General features: G+C 39.8%; 1 protein-coding gene across 1 annotated transcript in view; it reads right to left on the reverse strand.

The window, feature by feature from the left end:
• LOC123766415 (mitochondrial carrier homolog 2) overlaps positions 1 to 22,309 on the reverse strand; it is a 33,330-nt gene that overhangs the window by 9,510 nt on the left and 1,511 nt on the right. Inside the window, exons 2-6 of the mRNA XM_045755504.2 lie at positions 21,726 to 21,810; positions 11,183 to 11,304; positions 7,288 to 7,466; positions 743 to 929; positions 59 to 126 (exon numbers count right to left, since the gene is read on the reverse strand). Coding sequence (XP_045611460.1) covers positions 59 to 126; positions 743 to 929; positions 7,288 to 7,466; positions 11,183 to 11,304; positions 21,726 to 21,810 — 641 coding nt within the window. The remainder of the gene's footprint in view (positions 1 to 58; positions 127 to 742; positions 930 to 7,287; positions 7,467 to 11,182; positions 11,305 to 21,725; positions 21,811 to 22,309) is intronic.

The following is a 22,309-nucleotide window of genomic DNA, read 5'->3' on the forward strand; positions in this document are numbered from 1 at the left end:
AATAACAATTATATAAACTATACTTATAAAATTTAGTTAACATGAATAAAGAACTTACCCGCTACCAGACACAGCCATGCAGTTGGATACAACCTGTAGTGGGTAGGTCACTGCAGAAGCCAGGAACTGTCATCAAAATAATAAAATGAGCTATTAGGGTTTTATATATATAGCCATCTCATTTTACAATGTTAAATTGCTTGAAAACTTGTTTATGTCATACTAGGAGGGGTGGCCAGCTGTACCTGGATCTCCACCCCTATTCCCTGCTCCCCTCTCCCAATCTTCCTGATAAATGGCCTAATGGTGTTTATAATTTAATATATCTTAAAGCATTTAACTTAGGCCTACCCCAACCAGCATATGTCCATCCCATACCCCAGACTACTCCCCCCAGGCAAATTTGGGCGAGGCTAACCCCAAGTGTCTAGCCTTCAACTTTGGACAGACACTTTCTATAAGTATAAATTACCCAGCAGTGCCCAGGAGTCTCCCTCCCACCAACCATGACCAGTCATTCATTCCTTATCGTGGACCATTTCCTCCCAAAAGCGGCATGATGGAGCCCCCCTAGTGTTGGGACTCCAACCATAGACACAGACAGATGGACACTGTCTCATAGTAAAGATATTCAATAATTTACTGTGTACTTAGGAGCACACTTTATAATTAAGGAATTTTCAAAACAAACAATGATATACCTACAGTACTACTACAATAGAGTACAAAATAGTATACTCACATTCATTGATGCAGATACATATTGCTTGAGATCCTTATCCTCCACCAGATAGTTATTAATCACATGGGCTAGGGTCTTCCCAAGCCACAATGCTGCCAGGTCACAAAGGAGACGTGGAATTAATCCACAGAAAAATCCTTTTACCCCTTGTTCTCGATAGATAATGCCAACAGCAGTGAACACACCCCTATAATAGTAATAGACAAATTAGAAAAAAAAAAATTTCTTTAATAATTTATATAACTGAGGTAAACTATATTAAATGGTGCTGCTGAACAGTATAATATATTGCACAGGCAGTCCTCAATTTATAAATGGGACATGTTCTGAAAAGGCATTTGAAAGACAGTAATTCATAACTAGGAACCAGATTTCCCATATGTTTAATCCCTAAGCTGCTCTGGGCTATTTGGCCTTTGTCACCCCACAGGTGCATAAAAAAAAAACTTACCCTGATAATTTGTGTTCCCTGATCACAGCAAAAATAATACAAAAATCTTAAGTGGCATATTATGGCTGCAATAGCGCGGGGAAGTCTGGCAAAAAACCAGAGTTGAATGAAATGAAACGCCATTTTCTGGGCGAGTCCCAGAGGCTCCCTGGAGCTATCCAGGCTGATATGCATACCTGAACTATTTTGCATCAGTCGATGTGGGTGGAGTGCTAGGCGTACCGGGGATCACAAGCCAGAACCTGACCCCTCACAGAGGCACAAGGAGCAATGGCCCATAGAAATGCACATGTGATTTGGAGCATTCTATATCTGCCATAGACCGGGACAGACACCCAGAAAGGTAAGCGTCACAAAACAAACCCCTATTCGGGTTAAAACAACGAAAATAGCCAAACGAGTGGACATAACTCTCCAAAAGAAAAACGAGCAAACAAGCACGACGTTACAAGAGCCGTGCCGCATGTCTGCGCTGCTCCCCCCTCCCCAGGAGGGGAAAGTGGGGAGCCCCAGACCCTCGCGCCGGCAATCCACACTTCAGTTCTGAGGCTGGATATAAAAAAAGGGGGGGAAAAAAAATGCCAACTGGAGGGAGGGAGGGAAGGAGGGTTCCCAGGGAGCCTCTGGGACTCACCCAGAAAATGGCGTTTCATTACATTCAACGCTGGTTTTCTAGGAGGGAAACCCCTACGGCTCCCCGGAGCTACTTCATAAAGACGAAAACTGAGGGACACATCCGGGAGGCAGTCGGTGCCCATACCACAACACGAAGTCGAGACAACAAGCTGCAACAGCCGACCCAAGGCAACACAGACCCAACTAGGCCCAGGAACATACATGAGGGAGCGAGTAGCAAGGACCCAGTGTGACCGCCAAAACAATCCTGTGCCCGAATGTCAGCCCAAGACAAGCCACCAAAGACTGCAGCAAGTGCAGCAAACCTATGAACATCAAGGGCACAGGGAGAAGATACCACAGGCCGGCTAGACAGAAGGACACAGCAGACGACCCGAGATACCCCAACCCGAGAACAGGTAAGAAGGGAAACCGGATCAACCCAAAGCCCAGCCTTGGCCACAGAGGCAGTGGCGCGCAAAGAACGGCGGAGAGCCGCAACCAAATACAAGAAGAAGCACCCCTGCCAACCAACCAAGCAGCAATAACCCCAGGGGACTCCTTCGGAACCGAAGGGACTACAACAAACCAAAGGGAAGAGAAAAGAGCACCTTGCCCCAGAGCAGGACAGCTCAGGTGTTTAAGGAGATGTCAGATGGCGGAGTTTTATTTTCTGTAGATACATTTAATTATGTTTTAGTAGGGAAACATTTTTATTGGCATGGCAATGGAATTGCAGGTTTGTTTAGGGAGGAGTTGGTAGAAGAACTTCGAGGACCCGGGAAGAAGTTAATGGAGGAAACTTCGAGGCTGGGGAAGTGTATGCTGAAATCTGTGGGAGAGCAGAACTCCATAGTGAGGAGTTGACCTCAAGCAATGTAAAGGAACAGTGAAAAGGAGTTTCACATGTCTCCGTGGGATCAGTGGTGAAGCATCACTGGTGTTTGAAGAAGACTTCCTTGTACAGTAGTTTTGGGAGAACGGCAGAAGAGCCTTTTGAGTATTTTGGAGGACCTAGATATATGGTAGTGAGCCTCCAGGAGCAGAACAAAGGTTTATTGTAGATACACAGGGATGTATAAGGGGAATGCTTGAGTGCTTATTGGCATGTAAGATGCAGTGTAAGGTGAGAGATTGATTTCTTCTTGTGCTGGGGAATATTTATGTGGATGCTTCTGGTGATTCAGTCACAGGATGAGTTTTAGATACTCAGGGCTGATTGTACAGTAGTGTTGTCACAATATTTCAACCCCCACTTAGTGAGGGAGTAGTAAGTGGAAAGCCAAGAGTTGAACAGCCACTCGATATGGGCGGTTGGTGAAGCCAGGGGCCAGATTCACGAAAGCACTTACGCAAGCACTTACGAACCTGTACGTCTTATCTCAATCTTTGGCAGCTTTGTTTTCAATTATTAAACAGCTAATGAGCTCGGAAGCACCAGGAGGCTGTTAATAACAATAACAACAGTTGAATGGGAAGTTTTCATGCTTGTAAACTGTTTAATAAATGTAACCAAAACCGTCAAAGATTGAGGAAAGATGTACACGTTCGTAAGTGCTTGCGTAAGTTCTTTCATAAATCTGGCCCCAGGTTATGATATTGAATTGCTACCGAGTTGTAGCAGTTTAGAGGGTTGTATGCCAATATTTCTTCTTTTTTTTTTGTCATGTTTCGTGTATGTTTTTTCGTTTATTAAATGTATATTGTTAGCTGGCTTTTGCTCTTGTCCTGGTGAGGCTTCCCAGAAAGCAGGAGAGGGAGAGAGAGAAAGGATCACGGCTGCAGACAGGGTGACAAAATTCTAATTAAAAAAAGGGGATTTAGGAGATCATTCCAAACAAGGAGAGAGTGCGGAGTCACGGCGCCTCAAGTAGGGTGTGTACACAAGACAACGAGGCCAGTGTTGGAGCCGCACCCTTAAGTATATGATGCTTAACCCCTCTCCAAGATCAAGAGGCATACAGGGTGATCTGAGAAAACTTCAAGCACTCCAGTGTCCATTACTGGTCGACCGACGGTAGCGGGAGTGTGGCTGCCGAGGTCGGTTGTCTGTTCCAGCAGAGTGGTTGGGGGACGTTGTCTACCTATACACAAGCAACAGCCTGGTGCAGCAACCAGAGCTCTCTTTGGAGGTTTAAGTTCCATAAACCACAACCCCCCCCTCAGGCCAGAACAATACACACATTATATATAAGTATCTACATGTTTTGTTCACCATAACTGTTCAACTATGCTAGTATAGTGCCCAAAGAGCATTGTGGCCACCCTTACCCAGCATGACAAGTGATGCAGATGTCGCCACCTCCCTCACCAAAATGGCTTCTCCCAACACTCCTTTTGCTGTTATGATATATATACAAGTATCTACATTTGTGTTCACCATAACGAACCATTAAGTTGTATACCGAGTCAAAAAGCAGCAAGGAGTGGCCGGCACACCAGCAAGCCAGCCACTGGCGGCCACTCCCTACTTCACCTCACCTGACTTGCCAACATTCTCCTCCCACCATACTGGTTTTGCTTTTATTCACTATATATAGACTTTATATATAAGTATCTGCATGTTTTGTTCACCATAGTGAACCACTAAGCTGGTATAAGCGCAGATAGTGTATAAGTGCAGACAACAACAGGTGGCCACACAGACTCGGCATACGACACTACAGCCCTCCCACAAACATTACTCCTCCCACAGCACAGTGCAAATTATCATCATAATCCTGCTATTTTCAGAATCCTTGTCATTTTTATCAGTGTGGGATCTTCTGTAATACAGTACCATCATCGCTAAATAATACCAATTACATACATTTTTGACATTTTTAGGTGATGCTGTGGTGACAAGCTGAACAGCAGTGCTGTGAGCTCGTGCTGTGTGCACCAGGCTTGGTAGTTCACTCAGTACCGAGGCCCTCACACCCGGGAATGTTGCCCACGACGCAAAAAATGGCGTCTGTTTACAAGCACCCTGAGGAAGGTGATGTGAACCCTGTGGATCTAAGACACGTCATATGACGTGATGCGCACTTTTGCATGTTACTCAACTCGTCATGACGTGTTGCGCAGTTTAAGGGTTAATGCTATAAATAGGGAACAGTGTTCCTTGACCACCACAAGTCAACACATAATATCCAAATTTTTTGAACAAATAATAAAAGATGTGCTATTTTGTATTTACCTAAAATATTGGAATTGCCCTGCTTGTCTTATTTTAAGCTTCTTGAAGAGCATAGACAATTACTAGAGGAGGTAATAAAGCGAGTGTGCCATTACCGAGGCATTTTTCTTTGATAAACTGAAATAATGCACTATTAGCACTATGTTGAGTGGACCTCAGAATTGGTTTGCATGTTGGAACATAGGACTAAAATTTGGATTTTGAAGCCATGCATTAAGTCGCATGTATCATAAAAGTAAGCTCGTTAAAAATACAAGAGATGACTAATGAAATGCCTCTTTCTGGTAGAGCCTCAGTGGCTCCCAGAAGTTATTTTGCCGAGACTGCTTCCCATTATTGAGCCAGAACCTGGCTCCCCCCCCCCCCCATCCCCCAAACAAGAAAATATCCAGAAAGTATGAAGTACATAATATACACAACTCCAAGGTTCATAGAAAACGAACCATCAAAACAGCCAAATAACTCCACAAGTGACCAATTCACTGTCTTAAATAATTCACTAGAAACTAGCTTGAACCCCCTAGTTACAATAGGATACCAACAGGTGGCAGCACCACAGGAGCACCAGTCTTCCAGGATAGAAATTTGTTAGTCCTAAGACAAGACCAAAACTGACATGCATGGTAGGGGGATGGAGTGGGAATCAGGGAGCCACTGAGGCCTAACCAGAATGTAGCATTGTAACATATTCAACGCTGGATTTCTGGAGGAGCCCCTTGGTGGCTCCCTGAAACTAGTAAGTCTGAAGGAGTAACAAAGCAGAACATCCAGACACAAGAAATGCTCACTGAAAGGACATACTGTACACCAAAAGCAGCCTACAGGATAAACTTGGCTACTAAGGGTAACAGTGGCATGCCTCATGAAAAAGTGTGACCCCTCAGCACACCCGACAATGAAACAACCAAACACCCCTAACCACAGGGTCCCACAAGAGAGCCAAGGATTCACGCACCACACAGCATGAGGTTCTCTTTATAGTAACCTGGCCTCCGAGGGGCAAGCTCCCAAACACAAGTGTTACTGTCTGTGCAGGGGCAATGCTAAATGAGCACTTACAGAAGTGCTGTTTTAAACAGATGTAGCTTGTAGTGAATACAGAACCAATTCCATGCAACAAGTGAGGCTTATAAAAACACATGAAAAATACAAAAGGTTAAAAATGATACACAAGTAAAAGGCTCCCCCACAGGATGGAGTCCAGAGGATAGCATACAACATCTTTGAAAAGAAGTGGGACTCGCTACGGCCTGGCAATTCGGAAAGGTCCGATTGTTCAGGTATCAGTGACATAATACTCATTGTTGACCTGGGAACCTGGAGCTACCATCATGCTACCACCAGTTGGTGGCCAATTGCAACTAGTTAATTGGAGCTAGTTTTGAGTGAATCATTTGGGTCAGAGTGAATTGTTTGCAGAGTCATTTGGTTGTTTTGGCGCTTCATTTTCCTTCAACCTTGCAGTTGTTTGTAGGCCTTCACTTACTTTCTGGAGGTTTTCTGAAGGGAGATCAATAATAATCTCCAGTGCCTTGTACCTTTGCGAAGGGGCCAGGTTCAGGCTGTGGTCCCAGGTAGGCCATATAGGATTCCTATGGATGATGCAACTCATTCGGAGGAAGCCATCTTAACAAGAGGCCCCTCCAGAAAATTGTTGCATATAGCCACTAGCATTTTTTAACTTTGAAGGATCCTGTGTTCTCCCACCTCCACAGGTACAATAAAGTTAGAAAGCTTATTAACAGCTACTGTATATAGAACAACCATGTTCACACATTCCCATGAAATCTTTGTTAAGTATTCTTGAGGTTATCTTGAGATGATTTAGGGTCTTAGCGTCCCCGCAGCCTAGTCCTCAGCCATCCCTGCTTTTTGTTACACACTCCCAGGAAGCAGCATAGCAACTGTCTAACTCCCAGGTACCTATTTACTGCTAGGTAACAGGGGCATCAGGGTGAAAAACTTTTTGCCCATTTGTCTCCGCCTCCACCGGGGATCGAATCCAGAATCTCGGGACTACGAATCCAAAGTGCTGTCCACTCAGCTGTCAGGCGTCATATTGAACAGGCAGTAAAATTTATATAACTATAGTTTGCCTACTGATAATTTAATCAGAGTACAGTATATGGACAAGTGTGTAAAAACACACACTACTGTAGAGGAAAATTTATATGGCTTAAGATTAGTACTGTACTTAATTTAAAGTGTCATTATCAAATAAAAGTTTACTCGAACTATAAATTAAGGTCAAAGACTTGATAAAATCACATTTACTTGGCTATAAAAAAAAAATTAACTTACGTATATTGCCCATCCTCGCCCACAAATTCTGCCATGCAACGCACAGCAATGACATGGAAAGGCTGTGAAGCCAAAATGGCTGCTACTCTACCAGCCGATTCCCGAGTGGTATTCTGAAGGAATCGCTGAGTTTTCTCCCGAACGGTCAAATCTTCAACAACAACATCACCATCAAGTTCCTGGTAAATATATAAAAATTTTAATTTTATAAAACAAATTAGACCTAGTACTTTCTTCCATGAAAATGTGGAATTGAAAACATTTTACAATTTAATTCACTGTATGAATACTTTATATGCAAGCCATGATTTTTAATAATGTAACAATTCCTGCACTAAAAAATTAATAACACATCCACAATCTTAAGAAAACCATTTAGTACTCTTAACCTGGCAGAATGCCATACAGTATCCACCTGCTTTAACGACCTATATGGTGCTGTACCCAGGTCGTTAAATGCAGGGCTCCACTAAATCCAAAGTTGTTGAAGTCTTTAGTCCCCGTGGTGTAGTGGTAAGACACTCGCCAGGCGTTCCGCGAGCGCTTTGTCATGGGTTCGTATCCTGGCCGGGGAGGATTTACTGGGCGCAAATCCTTAACTGTAGCCTCTGTTTAACTCAACAGTAAAATGGGTACTTGGTTGTAACAAGGATTCTTCGCGGCGGGGATCGTATTCCAGGGACCTGCCCGAAACACTACGCGTACTAGTGACTGTACAAGAATGTAACAACTCTTGTATATATCTCAAAAAAGTGTCAGTAATATTTCAAGTAACATTCAGGTAAGGTATGTTTTATACAACTAAAATGAAATAAAGATCACTGTGTAGTTGCGTTCCAAGTTAGTGGTGTGCTAACGATTAAGCCAGCTGTTGGCTACTGCACGGATGATGCGCGAACACGGTCTGATCAAGTCCAGATGGGTGGGAAAAATTGGTTAATTCCTTTGTATTGCGAAATATTTTGTATCTATCAATGATTGCTAATGTTTCCTAAATAAAATTGTAGATGCATTTCTGTTTTACCCTGTACAGTACAGGTAATATATTTTTAATGTTACGACAGGCTATGGTGGCCAGGCCATGCAATGGCCATCGAGCCTTGTCACTAACCCAGAGCTGGCCAAGACAAAATCTTGTGAGTTCACCTTTTCTCTGCTAATGATAGAATATATATTTGCAGAGACTAATATGTAGCCAAATACAATATGTTGTAATACTGTAATAAAATTGATAAAATGACCATTTTTTTTATAAAGCTGAAGATTACAAAGCTGTGAAGATCACGTCATCCTCTGCGACGCTTATTTTGTATTGTTCAGTATACATATAGTACAGTATGTACACTTATTTTTAGGCATTCACTTAGCATAACAGCTAGGCCTACTACTAATTCACGTGAGTAATGCTCTGTACTTTAATAAATAAAAAAATTTGACTAACAGCTGTAATGTATTTGTACAATTGAAACTTATTTCTGTATTTACACTTTAAAGTACATCTTTTTGTCAAGACTTAATTATTCATTAACACGTAACAATACTGTACTCTATCAACACTTTTTACACTAATTTATATGCATTTCAATCATATGTTATATCATCATTAGCAGATGCTGCACGACTTGTCAATGAGAATTCAGCATCAGCAGGTGCAGCATGGCTTGTAGAGCATTCGTTGCCACCAGATGCTGCACGACTTGTTGAATACCCAGTGGGTGCAGCATGGCTTGTAGATGAATATTTTTCATGGATTGTTGAAATCATGAATTTATCAATTTTTGCCTGACTGATTATCTCTGGCTAACGTTCTCAGACAGTAATGTCCTTCAAAATTGAAGCTAGCCATGCGAGCCCACAATAAACAATGAGGACACATTGTCCGACAGAGTACATTCATGTCCGTGGGGGGAAAAAATACCTAGTGCCTATACTATAAAAGGTATTTAAGAAAAAAGAATTTTACTTAATAACAATTGTTTCCAAATATTTTATTAATAATTTATAATTTGCTTCATTAAACTGTATCTTTTAACAAAGTTAAGATTTAATTTACGACTCTGGACAATTGAGAGCGGTGGTGGCTTACCATGCGAGGGCATTCCGATGCCAAAACATACCCAACACAGTACTGAGCTACGGTTTTATCGACCACCAGACCAGTATTTGAGGCTCTAGATGCCAGTCTCCAAAACTAGTCATTGGAACCAGCAGAACAGTAAATAAGAGGCCGTTAAATCGAGTGGATACTTTTGAAAAATGTACTATCAAATTTAAGAATCATTGCCAACTTCTTCCCAATCTAGAATTCTCAAACACCACAAATGAGTCAATTTCTTTTTTCTAAGAGTAAAGAATAGTTTACCAATTAGAAGGAACTTGGGGACCAGGTTCCTTTCTTCCCAGTACCCTCAACCGTGACAGAGTTCGACAAGGGAATCTATGGGCACTCATGCAACCTCAGGGGTAACTGTACAGTATATACAGGTAACCACTGGAAAACCTGTATGGCATATCTGAGACCAATAAGGATATTGAGCCTCCAGTGCCCACTTGAACCAAGTTCAACTTGCCAGACTAGTCAACTGATCAAGTCAGGCCTCGCTAAACCTTCCCTTACATCCCTATCCTTTATCCAAAGAAGTGTTGAGCTACATCTACAACCACTGGATAGATTCAACTTCCATATAAAGGAAAGTAAATATATGGGGGGGGGGGGGGTCACCATGATAGTCAAAAGCATTGCAATCTGGGATTCAAGCGAATTCTCTAGAGCTCGAGGTTCCCACTGAAACCTAGCCGAGGTTTCACACAATGCTCCCATGCACTCTGGATTCCAGTCTAGGAATTCTACCTCCTGTGCTTCTTTTTAAGTGGACAAAGAAATCACATTAACATGATTTATCAATTAGAAAATCAGTAGGAGCCATGAGGAAGGTTCGAATCATCCTCATGACAATGATTTTCTCATTGATGCATCACATTATTGTGATTGCTTTGTGCACTGTATTAATTTTGTCGATGGCACATGAAAAAAGGCAACACCTAAACCTGAACTTTTCTAGGTCTTGTATAGCACAAGTAAGAATTTAATTAATAGTTGCTATACATATAATATTTGGAGGAGGGGGTGCACATTTAATGGGGAACATGTGTGACCTCCCCCATTACACACCGGATGCAGCCAGCGATGCAGTGCCTGGGTGGCAGGTGGTGTTAGTGCTCTCTGTATCATCACCCCCATATCAACAGACTGGCATGTAACATTTTCAACATTTTTTTCAGGTACAGTATTTACAAGTGGGGTTTAAGCACTTTATGCACTCAATTTTATTTTTCACCTAGGGAGGCAAACCAACCCTAGATAGCCACAGAGATAAATATCCTCTACATTTGAATGTTTAAAAAGATAAAATTGACCTATTTGAGGAGACTGACATTACTGTATGCTCTGGATTTAGACTGGTAACTTGTACACACAAATTTCAAGCAGTATACCTGTATATTATAAATCCCTATCCTCTTTAAAAAAAAAAAAAAAAAAAACTATCACCTGTAAACATAAAAATCTGACAATGAACTCCAACTACTATACCGTACTCTCAAATCAGGTTAACACCTGTCTCTAAAATTTAGATAATCATTACATAATATAATAATTTTATACAACTACAGTAATACACTCTTGTACATACAGTACATTTAAGAATGGCAGTTACGTTATTGAACAAGTCACACTGATACTGATAGGGAAGAAGTTCTTATTCTTAACTAAGATTTGGAATAAAGGTTTCCAGCAAAACGAGTTTTAAAGATGCATAATATAAATTAATTCACACAATACTAAATCAAAGCTCAATATTGTAACAATTAACCAAATTTTTATAGAAATACTTACTGAAAACTTGATACTTTCTGTGACTCTCTGAAATGCCACACCACTAACGATGTTGGCTGCTAGCTTTGGAGTCAAACCGCGGTAACATCCACTGAATCCATCACGTTTTTTAATATAGGAAACTGCAACATATTAATATAAATACTGTAATAAATAATAATAATACTGTACTGTTTAATACAAAATTATATATAAAATATACAGAAAATAATGCATCAATATATGTAATAAATGTACTGAATATAGACCTGTACATTACACGGCAACCTCCAAAATCCAATCATGTCGTTCAAGGTTCAGAAACTATTCCAAATACTGCAATTGTAATTTTTGGGAATCACTAAATTTCCCATATTTTTATGTTTCTAAATTAAAATGAACACTAGAATTTGGTTATAAACATGTTCAATGGGTTTTCCAAGACACCAACTGTTTTTTCTAGTGTTGCATTTACAAGAAATTTCTCTCACACTATGGGTGAATTTCACAGAATGAAATTTTAAATTAAAATTATAATATAATGGACACCAACCTGACTAGAGATTTCACAGGATCCAGCCCCTTAAAACTTAATTTTCATAGGTAGAGCCATGACCTCCCGAGTGGTTTAAATAAAACAAGTCCATCAACTTGCCCATACCCAAAACTCTCAACTCGATTTCTATTAATTATCTTGGGAACATGTTCTAATAAACAATTTAGAAGACAATTTCATAAATATTTTCAGAAATAAAATTTCTGGCACCTCCAAAGGGCCAAATGCAAACTTCTACCAAATGGAACATGCCACTTCCGAAATGAAAACCAGCCATATGATTTTCAAAATTAACCCATTGATGTTCCCCACATCCCAAGCTGTACTGTACAGTATATGGAAAATGGGAAAAACAGGCCACTCAACCTATAAATTATGTGAAAAGGAGCTAAAACATACCCTTACAGAGATGCAAGGGCCTATTCTGAACAAAAAATTCTGTCATCAAAGGATCACAATGGAATTGAGAATAAGACACTTCTTTACAAAATTTCAGAATTGATTTTAAATTTATAGATAGCAAAATACAGTACTGAAGAATTTATATATAATATTCACGAGACCAAAATTTTGAATAAATAGCAGTTGTGTAGTGGAAAAAAACACCACTATAAGCACAGATTGAAGGTAATAAATATGCCAAGGATAGTGCTGCAGATAAAAGAAGGGCAATATGATCACCACATACAAAATACTCTAAAATAGTGATAAGAATCGACAGGTTAAAAAGGAAAATGTTTTAAACCTGTAATTTCAAGCACAAGCAGTCAGATTCAAGCTAGGAACAAAATGTGCTGAAAATTAAACAAAGTAATTTTTTGCAATAGTGTACAAGTAGAAACAAGAGGGCAATGGATGTCAAAACTTTTAGAAACTTTAAAGTCACAAACCCAAGATGTGAGGGAAGACAGGATACCAAAAAGCTATTGTCTTTGTGTCCCGTACGTACTTGCTTACTCCCTCCCTCTCACTCACTCACTCACATGGGAAATTTTACAGGGTTGAAAATGACAAACTATTTAGCACAGGTTAAACAAGAACAAGGGGGACACCAGTGGAAACTTAGTACCCAAATGAGCCACACACACATTAGAAAGAATTTCTTCAGTGTCAGTAGTTAACAAATGGAATGCATTTAGCAGCGATGTGGTAGAGGCCAACTCCATGAACGGTTTCAAATGTAGATATGATAAGAGCCCAATAGGCTCAGGAACCAGTACACTAAGTTATGGAATGTGGAATAGGAGAACATAGACCCCACACAACCTATATATTATGTGAGAAATCTTTAAAGAATTCTGATAAAGAAAGAGATCTAGGAGTGGTTCTAGATAGAAAACTATCACCTGAGGACCACATAAAGAATATTGTGCAAGGAGCCTATGCTATGCTTTCTAACTTCAGAATTGCATTTAAATACATGGATGGCGATATACTAAAGAAATTGTTCATGACTTTTGTTAGGCCAAAGCTAGAATATGCAGCTGTTGTGTGGTGCCCATATCTTAAGAAGCACATCAAAAAACTGGAAAAAGTTCAAAGACATGCTACTAAGTGGCTCCCAGAACTGAAGAGCAAGAGCTACGAGGAGAGGTTAGAAGCATTAAATATGCCAAAACTAGAAGACAGAAGAAAAAGAGGTGATATGATCACTACATACAAAATAGTAACAGGAATTGATAAAATCGACAGGGAAGACTTCCTGAGACCTGGAATTTCAAGAACAAGAGGTCATAGATTTAAACTAGCTAAACACAGATGCCGAAGAAATATAAGAAAATTCACCTTCGCAAATAGAGTGGTAGACGGTTGGAACAAGTTAAGTGAGAAGGTGGTGGAGGCCAAGACCGTCAGTAGTTTCAAAGCGTTATATGACAAAGAGTGCTGGGAAGACGGGACACCACGAGCGTAGCTCTCATCCTGTAACTACACTTAGGTAATTACTAAGTTGATTGTTGACAGTTGAGAGGCAGGACCAAAGACCCAAAGCTCAACCCCCACAAGCACAATTAGGCGAGCGAGTACACATGTGTACACATGTGTACACGTGTACACATGTGTACACGTGTACACATGTGTACACATGTGTACACTTGTACACATGTGTACACGTGTACACATGTGTACACACACACACAATGATCATGTCCTCTTGCACATTAAATATGCTATGCGATATAATCTAGTAGAGAATGGGGATAGTGAAACAGTTGTTAAACTCGATTTCAAGAGAGGACGCTATGGGGAACTTAGAAATTTTTTTCTTGGGTATAATTGGACAGACTTCTTGCTGGGCAAGGAAGTAAATGAGATGTATGCCAAATTTTGCATAATATATAATGAAGGCACACAAACATTCATACCAAAACAGACATGCAGACCAAGGAAACAGGGTTGGTTCAACAGAAATTGCGAGAGGGCCAGAGATCAAAAGACACAAGCATGGAATCATTATAGAAAGAGGCCAAACCCCCAAACATACCAGCGATACAAAGATGCAAGAAACAATTACACGTCAGTAAGGAGAGAGGCAGAGAGGAACTTTGAGAACGGTATAGCAGACAAATGTAAATCAGATCCAGGCCTTTTCTATAAATTCATTAAAAGTAAGCTGCAGGTAAAGGATAATACTGTATTCAGAGGTTGAAAATGGGGGACAGATACACGGAAAATGAAAAGGAAATGTGTGAAACATTAAACGAAAAGTTCCAAAGTGTGTTTGTACAAAATGAGATCTTCAGAGAACCAAACACAATAAGAATTCCAGAAAACAACATAGAGCGTTTAGAGGTGTCTAGAGATGAAGTGGAAAATATGCTAAAGGAGCTAAGTAAGAACAAAGCAGTTGGTCCAGACGGAGTTTCACCATGGGTTCTGAGAGAATGTGCATCTGAGCTCAAAATTCCACTTCACCTGATCTTTCAGGCATCCCTGTGTACAGGAATCTTAGCAGACGTGTGGAAATAGGCTAACATAGTTCCAATCTACAAAAGTGGCAGCAGGGAAGACCCCCCTCAATTATAGACCTGCATCATTGACAATTGTAATAGTGAAAGTATTGGAAAAACTAATCAAAACTAAATGGGTAGAACACCTGGAGAGATGATATATTATCAGACAGACAGTATGGTTTTCAATCTGGAAGATCCTGTGTATCGAGTTTACTCAGTTTCTATGATCGAGCCACAGAGATTTTACAGGAAAGAGATGGTTGGGTTGACTGCATCTATCTGGACCTAAAAAAGGCTTTCGACAGAGTTCCACATAGGAGGTTGTTCTGGAAACTAGAAAATATTGAGGTGACAGGCAAGCTTCTAACATGGATGAAAAATTTTCCGACTGATAGAAAAATGAGGGCAGTAATCAGAGGCAATGTATCGGACTGGAGAAATGTCACAAGTGGAGTACCACAGGGTCCAGTTCTTGCACCAGTGATGTTCATTGTCTACATAAATGATCTACCAGTTCATATACAGAATTATATGAACATGTTTGCTGATGATGCTAAGATAATAGGAAGGATAAGAAACTTAGATGATTGTCATGCCTTTCAAGAAGACCTGGACAAAATAAGTAGATGGAGCACCACTTGGCAAATGGAATTTAATGTGAATAAATGCCATGTTATGGAATGTGGAATAGGAGAACATAGACCTCACACAACCTATATATTATATGAGAAATCTTTAAAGAATTCTGATAAAGAAAGAGATCTAGGGGTGGTTCTAGATAGAAAACTATCACCTGAAGACCACATAAAGAACATTGTGCGAGGAGCCTATGCCACGCTTTCTAACTTCAGAACTGCTTTTATCACTTTCGCGCTCTCGGCGTTCAAAAAAAAATCATACCCTATGCGCTTTCGGCGGTTCGCGCACCTACGCGGTAAGACCGAAAAAGTGTACACTCTTTTGACTGTCCTGACAATAATTGAAGGCGCACGTATTTAAATTTGGTATCACTGTGTTCGCAATAAAATTGTCTATAAGAACATACCTATAAAATGCCGCCAAAGCATAAGGACTATCAACACCAAATAAAAAACTATTCAGATCACTCACCGAGAGCGCCAAACAGCAACAAAATGTTTCCACTCTCTTAATGGTTGCGAAGCCTACAGTTGTCCTACATCGCTAACTGTGGTATCATTGGAATCGCAATAAAATTCTCTACACGGACATATGCATATAAATATAGATTCAATGTCGTAGCCCACCCAAAACAGTGTGGGAAGTGGCCGAAGTGTTACCCACGGCGGCATATCGGCGAAACTCGCCTTGAAAAGTGTATTTTCAATTCACTGTCCTGACTTTATTTGTCGATGTATGTATTTCATTTTTGTACCAATGTGCTCGCAATAGAATGTTCTATAAGAACATAAGTATTAAAGGTCACATAAGGATGCGTTCGACCGGCAACATATATAAAAACTACGTCGATTATACTCGTCGTGTCAATAATACAATTGTTTTACCACGATGATTCACTGCCACGACGTTCTCTTTAATAAGCTGTTCGGCTATTAGAGAAAACGTAAATTTCATGGCAAACATTTGTAAACTATTCCCAAGTTGATCGGATAATAAATGGATTTTCTACAAACATTTTTTCTCGTGACTCCCGAGAGCGGCACGCGTGCGGTGTGATTAATAATATTGGTGACAACGACGGTCTGCTCGGATGCGCGAAAGTGTTAAATACATGGATGGTGATATACTAAAGAAATTGTTCACGACTTTTGTTAGGCCAAAGCTAGAATATGCAGCGGTTGTGTGGATGCCCATATCTTAAGAAGCACATCAACATACTGGAAAAGGTGCAAAGACATGCTACTAAGTGGCTCCCAGAACTGAAGGGCAAGAACTACACGGAGAGGTTAGAGGCATTAATATGCCCAAACTAGAAGACAGAAGAAAAAGAGGTGATATGATCACTACCTACAAAATAGTAATAGGAATTGATAAAATCGATAGGGAAGATTTCCTGAGACCTGGAACTTCAAGAACAAGAGGTCAAAGATTTAAACTAGCTAAATACAGATGCCAAAGAAATATAAGAAAATTCACTTTTGCAAACAGGGTGGTAGACGGTTGGAACAAGTTAGGTGAGAAGGTGGTGGAGGCCAAAACCGTCAGTAGCTTCAAAGCGTTACATGACAGAGTGCTGGGTAGACGGGATACCACGAGCGTAGCTCTCATCCTCTAACTACACTTGGGTAATTACACACACACACACACACACACACACACACACACACACACACACACACACACACACACACACACACACACACACACACACACACACACACACACAGGGAGTGTGTGTGTGTATTGAGGAGCACATCATCATGACACAGATCGGAGAACTCCAGGATCTTTGCATCATATCTGAGTGCTAGCGATGGGGAGGGGAGAGAGCTATTCAAGTGGTGTTCTCGATACCATAAATATACCGAGATCATTTATAAAGAGTGGAGAGTGACGATTGTTGTGAAATATATACAAATCTGGAAAAAACAAATTTGGCCCAGGGACTCTGAATCAGAGCAAGTGAAATCAAAACAAAGATGGCGGATGTGACAGAACTGAATGTGACAGGATCGTCGGTGGAGACAGCAAAGGAAGCAGACTTTCAAAGGTTTTACTGAAACACATGAAGGTGGCTTTCTGGGTAAGTTAATGAGGACTGAGGATTTGCTTGAGGCACATCAGTGTACTGGGGTAAGGTAAAAAATACTGAAGTTAAATGATATAATAAAGCTAAAGATGCGGGATACTGTCACACTAGCAGAGATGAAACTGGAGGATAAGAATTTAAATGAGGTGGTACTCCTGAGGGTTATGTTATTTGAAGATGTGATAGAAGTTAGAAAAGGTATAGGTGTTGCAATTCTGATGAAGGAACGACTATAGGCAAAAGAAACGATATCGACAACACTCTGGAAGTAGCCATAATGGCACTGGAGATTTGCAGTCAGAATGACAAACTAATAACAATTACTGCATACAGACCACCAGCAAACACTACATGGAATGGACTCAGGAGGAGCTCAGTGACAAAAGAGGGGGGCCTTATAATGATCATAAGATAAATTATTGTAAAAGAAAATAAAGATCAATCACAATTGTTGAAACTTGCCAACTTCAATTTAAAATCAATAGACTGGTTAGACTATAAAGCAATAACAGTATTTTTGGACCTGTCGATTCATAAACCTCATCCTGGAATCTTTCATGTATCAACATGTAAAAGCCCACAACAATGAGAGGTGATTCTCAATCATATTTTGATTTGGTATTTACCAGGCAAGAAGAAGAGATATGACATTCGGTACCTTCCTCCCTTAAGAGTAACCATGTCCTGTTGGAAATTAGATATGCTATGTGACAATTTAGAAGAGGATGGCAAAGGAAAACAGTTCCAATCTACAAAAATGGTAGCTGAAAAAACCCTCTAAATTATAGACCTGTATCATTAATCTGGTCAAAATACTAGAAAAATTAGTTAAAACCAAATACGCAGAACACATGATGAGTAGACACATACCAGAAAGATAGCATGGTTTTCAAACAGGGAAATCCTGTGTAGCAAATATACTTAGTTTTTATAATAAGAGCCACAGAGATTCTTCAGGAAAGCGATGGTTGGGTTGACTATCTGGACCAAAAAACAAAAAAAAAAAAAAAAAAGCTTTTCACAGTCCCACAAAGGAGGATGTTTTGGAAACTGAAATATGCTATTAGGATGACAGGGATACTACTGACATGGATGAAAAATATTCTGACAAAGATGAGGGCAGTAATAAGAAGCAATGTCTGTCTGGTAGTGTGTTACTAGCAAAGCACCATAGAGTTCAGTTCTTGCATCAGTAATGTTCCAACCTGTCCTCTTAAAAAAGTACGTCGCTTTTGGCCGTTTGCCCGTATGGCCGAATATGGACGTAATTTGAAAATGAAAAAAAATGAATATAAATTTTGGATTTTTTTTCAACAACAGTAAGTTAAGGGTCCTCTGATAGGTTAGGTGGGCAGGAAATTCTCATAAAGTTTCAAAATGGTATGAAAAACGTTAATGGAAAGAATCCTTTTCTAAGCTTGCCGAGTAAGCCGGACGACTCAAACAGAAAATGGAACAGTACGTCACTTTTGTGAGTCGATCTCATTTCAAATTACGTCCAAATTTGGCCATAGCGCATACCAGCGAAAAGTGACGTTATTTTTAAGAGGACGGGTTGAATGTTCATCATCTACATAACTAGAGGTTATCTTGAGATGACTTTGGGGCTTTGTCCCCGTGGCCCGGTCCTTGACCAAGCCTCCATTTTGTTACACACCCCCAGGAAGCAGTCCGTAGCAGCTGTCTAACTCCCAGGTACCTATTTACTGTTAAGTGAATAAGGACATCAGGGTGAAAAACTTTGCCCATTTGTTTCCACCTCCACCGGGGATCGAACCTGGAACCTCTGGACTACGAATTTCTAGCACTGTCCACTCAGCTGTCAGGCTCCTATCAGGCAGGCATAAATGATCTCCTAGAAAGAACAGAGTATTATATGAACATTTTAGTTGATGCTAACACTATCGCTCGCTTTGGACACCGATCACGTCCACTTTTTTCTCTCGAGTCCTAGCCGTGGACAGAACTCGTGTCCACTCCAAAAATATTTTTATAAAATTTATTTTTTATCCGATTGACCTTCTTGAGGTTATCTTGAGATGATTTCGGGGCTTTTAGTGTCCCCGCGGCCCGGTCCTCAACCAGGCCTCCACCCCCAGGAAGCAGCCTGTGACAGCTGACTAACACACAGGTACCTATTTTACTGCTAGGTAACAGGGGCATAGGGTGAAAGAAACTCTGCCCATTGTTTCTCGCCGGCACCTGGGATCGAACCCAGGACCACAGGATCACAGGTCCAGCGTGCTGTCTGCTCGGCCGACCGGCTCCCTAACACTCGGGATAGTTTCAAAATAAGCGCCTTTAGAGTGCGCACAATTTGATACCAAAATGAAAGATGTAACACGAAACTAGATGTCAGAACACTTGAAAGATTATAAACACATTTTTGGGTCTAAATTTTAAATTTTAAAATATTTGTTAAAATTCTATTCATTGTGCTATCATTATGGGACTAGTTTTAAAATGTGCGTCTTTAGAGTGCAAACAATTTGATACCAAAATGAGCAACGTAATACGAAAATTGATGTCAGAACACTGGAAAGATATAAATAATATTGATGATGAGTGTCCAAAATTAAAATATTTGTTAAAATTCCAGTTATTGCTCTATTATGAGATTAGTTTTAAAATGCGCGCCTTTGTATTGCGAACAATTCGATACCAAAATAAGCGACATAACACGAAAATTGATGTTATGAAACTGAACGAGTACACACATTAAGTTGTGGTGTGCAAATTGGTGCTCGTTCACGGGTAACTTTAGGCTTTGCTGCGGGGAGTCTCGCCAGGCTTTTGGACATTATATGCATATACACCTGCAGGGAATTTAATTGTGAACACAATGATACCAAAATGATTAACGTAGCTCGAGAATTAAGGTGAGAAAACTGAAACGAGTATACACATTGAGGGGTCGCCGCACGCTCACCTGCACCATCCATCCCATGATATCAAAGTCTGCGGCGCTCATGCACCGCGCGCGATAGTGCTAAGATACTAGAGAAGAAAGATGATGTAGATAATTGTCATGCCCTTCAAATTGACCTAGGTAAATAAGTACTTGGAGCACCAAGTGACAAATGAAATTCAATGTAAATAAATGCCATGTTATGGAATATGTAAATATAGACCACACACAACTTAGAAATTATGTGGAAAGGAATTAAAGAACTAACAGAGATCTAGGGGTAATTCTGGACAGTAGAATGTCATCAGAGGAGCACATAAAAGGATACCGTGCAAGGAGCATGTGCCACACTTCCCAACTTCAGAATCACTTAATTAAGTACATGGATGGTGAAACACTAAAGAAACTCTTCATGACTTTTGTGAGACCAAAATTGGAATATTTAGCAGTTGTATGGTGCCCATATCTTAAGAAGCACATAAATAAACTGGAAAAGGTGCAAAGGCATACTACAAAATGGCTTCCAGACCTGAAAAACAAGAGTTATGAAGAGAGGCTAAAGGCGTTAAATATGCCAAAGCTAGAAGATATATGAAAAAGAAGAACATGATTACTACTAACAAAATAATAACAGGAATTACCAAATTGACAAGAGGAATTCCTGAAACCAGCAACCTCAAGAACTAGAGAGGATAAATTCAAGCCAAGGAAACAAAGATTTCGAAAGAATATTATAAAGTTTTCTTTGCAATCGGTCGTAGACGGTTGAAATAAGTTAAGTGAGAAAGTTGGAGGCCAAAACCATTAGTAGTTTCAAAGCGTTATATGAGAAAATAGTACAGTACTGTACTGGGAAGATGGGACACTACGAGCATAGCTCTCATCCTGTAACTACACTTGGGTAATTACAACACATATCTAGCATATTCATCCCTAGAATGTAATACATTAGGTGCATATAAACTTATTTAAATATAAAAATTTAAGGACTTTCGAAGATAGGTACAGCACTGTGTGAGTTGGGGGCTACAGAGAATCCATTTAGTACAGACTACAATGCCCGAAACGCTACACGTGCTAGTGACTTTACAAGAATGTAAAATCAACTTAATTTCTATGTTCTCTGTTAACCCCAATGTACCTTGTATATATATAAATAAATATTATATAATACCAAATTATTTTATTTTGATTATAAAATATATTACTTTCTTGCTATTGATGACTTTGCCCTGACATGCAAACTATCATAAAACTTTATTAACTACAGTACATTAAACCAAACCAGATTCCAGTTTTAGATATATTGTATGTGAACCATAAATTGCCACTATCCCGAGCCAACAACAAGATGAATATTAAATTTTCTGTAATTTATTACAAAATTTTACATTTTTTCAGGGAAATAACATTCAACTTACTGTAACTGAAGACACTGGGATAATAGAATGCTTCTCGCCCAAATATTGTTCGTGATTTGTATGGTTCCAGCGGCTCATGACCAAGCTGTATATGTAAAAAACGAAAAAAAAAATGAATTTTTTTTTGCGTTCTCAGCCTGTATAATAACAATTTTAAAAGTTTTCTTCAGTAGCAGGATAACCTACAAAATTCTTCCAATCTACAAACACTGATCTCTTCAAATCTAAATGTGCTATTTAATGTCTAACTGATATGTTAATGCAATGTTATTTATTTTATCTACAAAATCATTGCAAGTTTTGAGAGGTGGTCAACTTGAGCAACTCTGCCAGAGTGACTTTTTTTAGCCAGGGAACTAAAATGTTTAAGTCCACATCTCAATTACAACCCAACAGATGTATGACAGTCTGGAAGAACTTTATACCTCTTTAAGGATTTTACCTTGTTCATGCAATACACTATAGTATTTTATTTACTGGGCGAGAAAATTTAAAAACATTGTGAATGTCAGCAGGGCTACATTTTTTTTTTTTTTTGAGATACAATATATACAAGAATGATATATTCATCCTTTGGTATAAAT

The sequence above is a fragment of the Procambarus clarkii genome, chromosome 62, assembly GCF_040958095.1.
Source record: "Procambarus clarkii isolate CNS0578487 chromosome 62, FALCON_Pclarkii_2.0, whole genome shotgun sequence".
Taxonomy (NCBI): domain Eukaryota; kingdom Metazoa; phylum Arthropoda; class Malacostraca; order Decapoda; family Cambaridae; genus Procambarus; species Procambarus clarkii.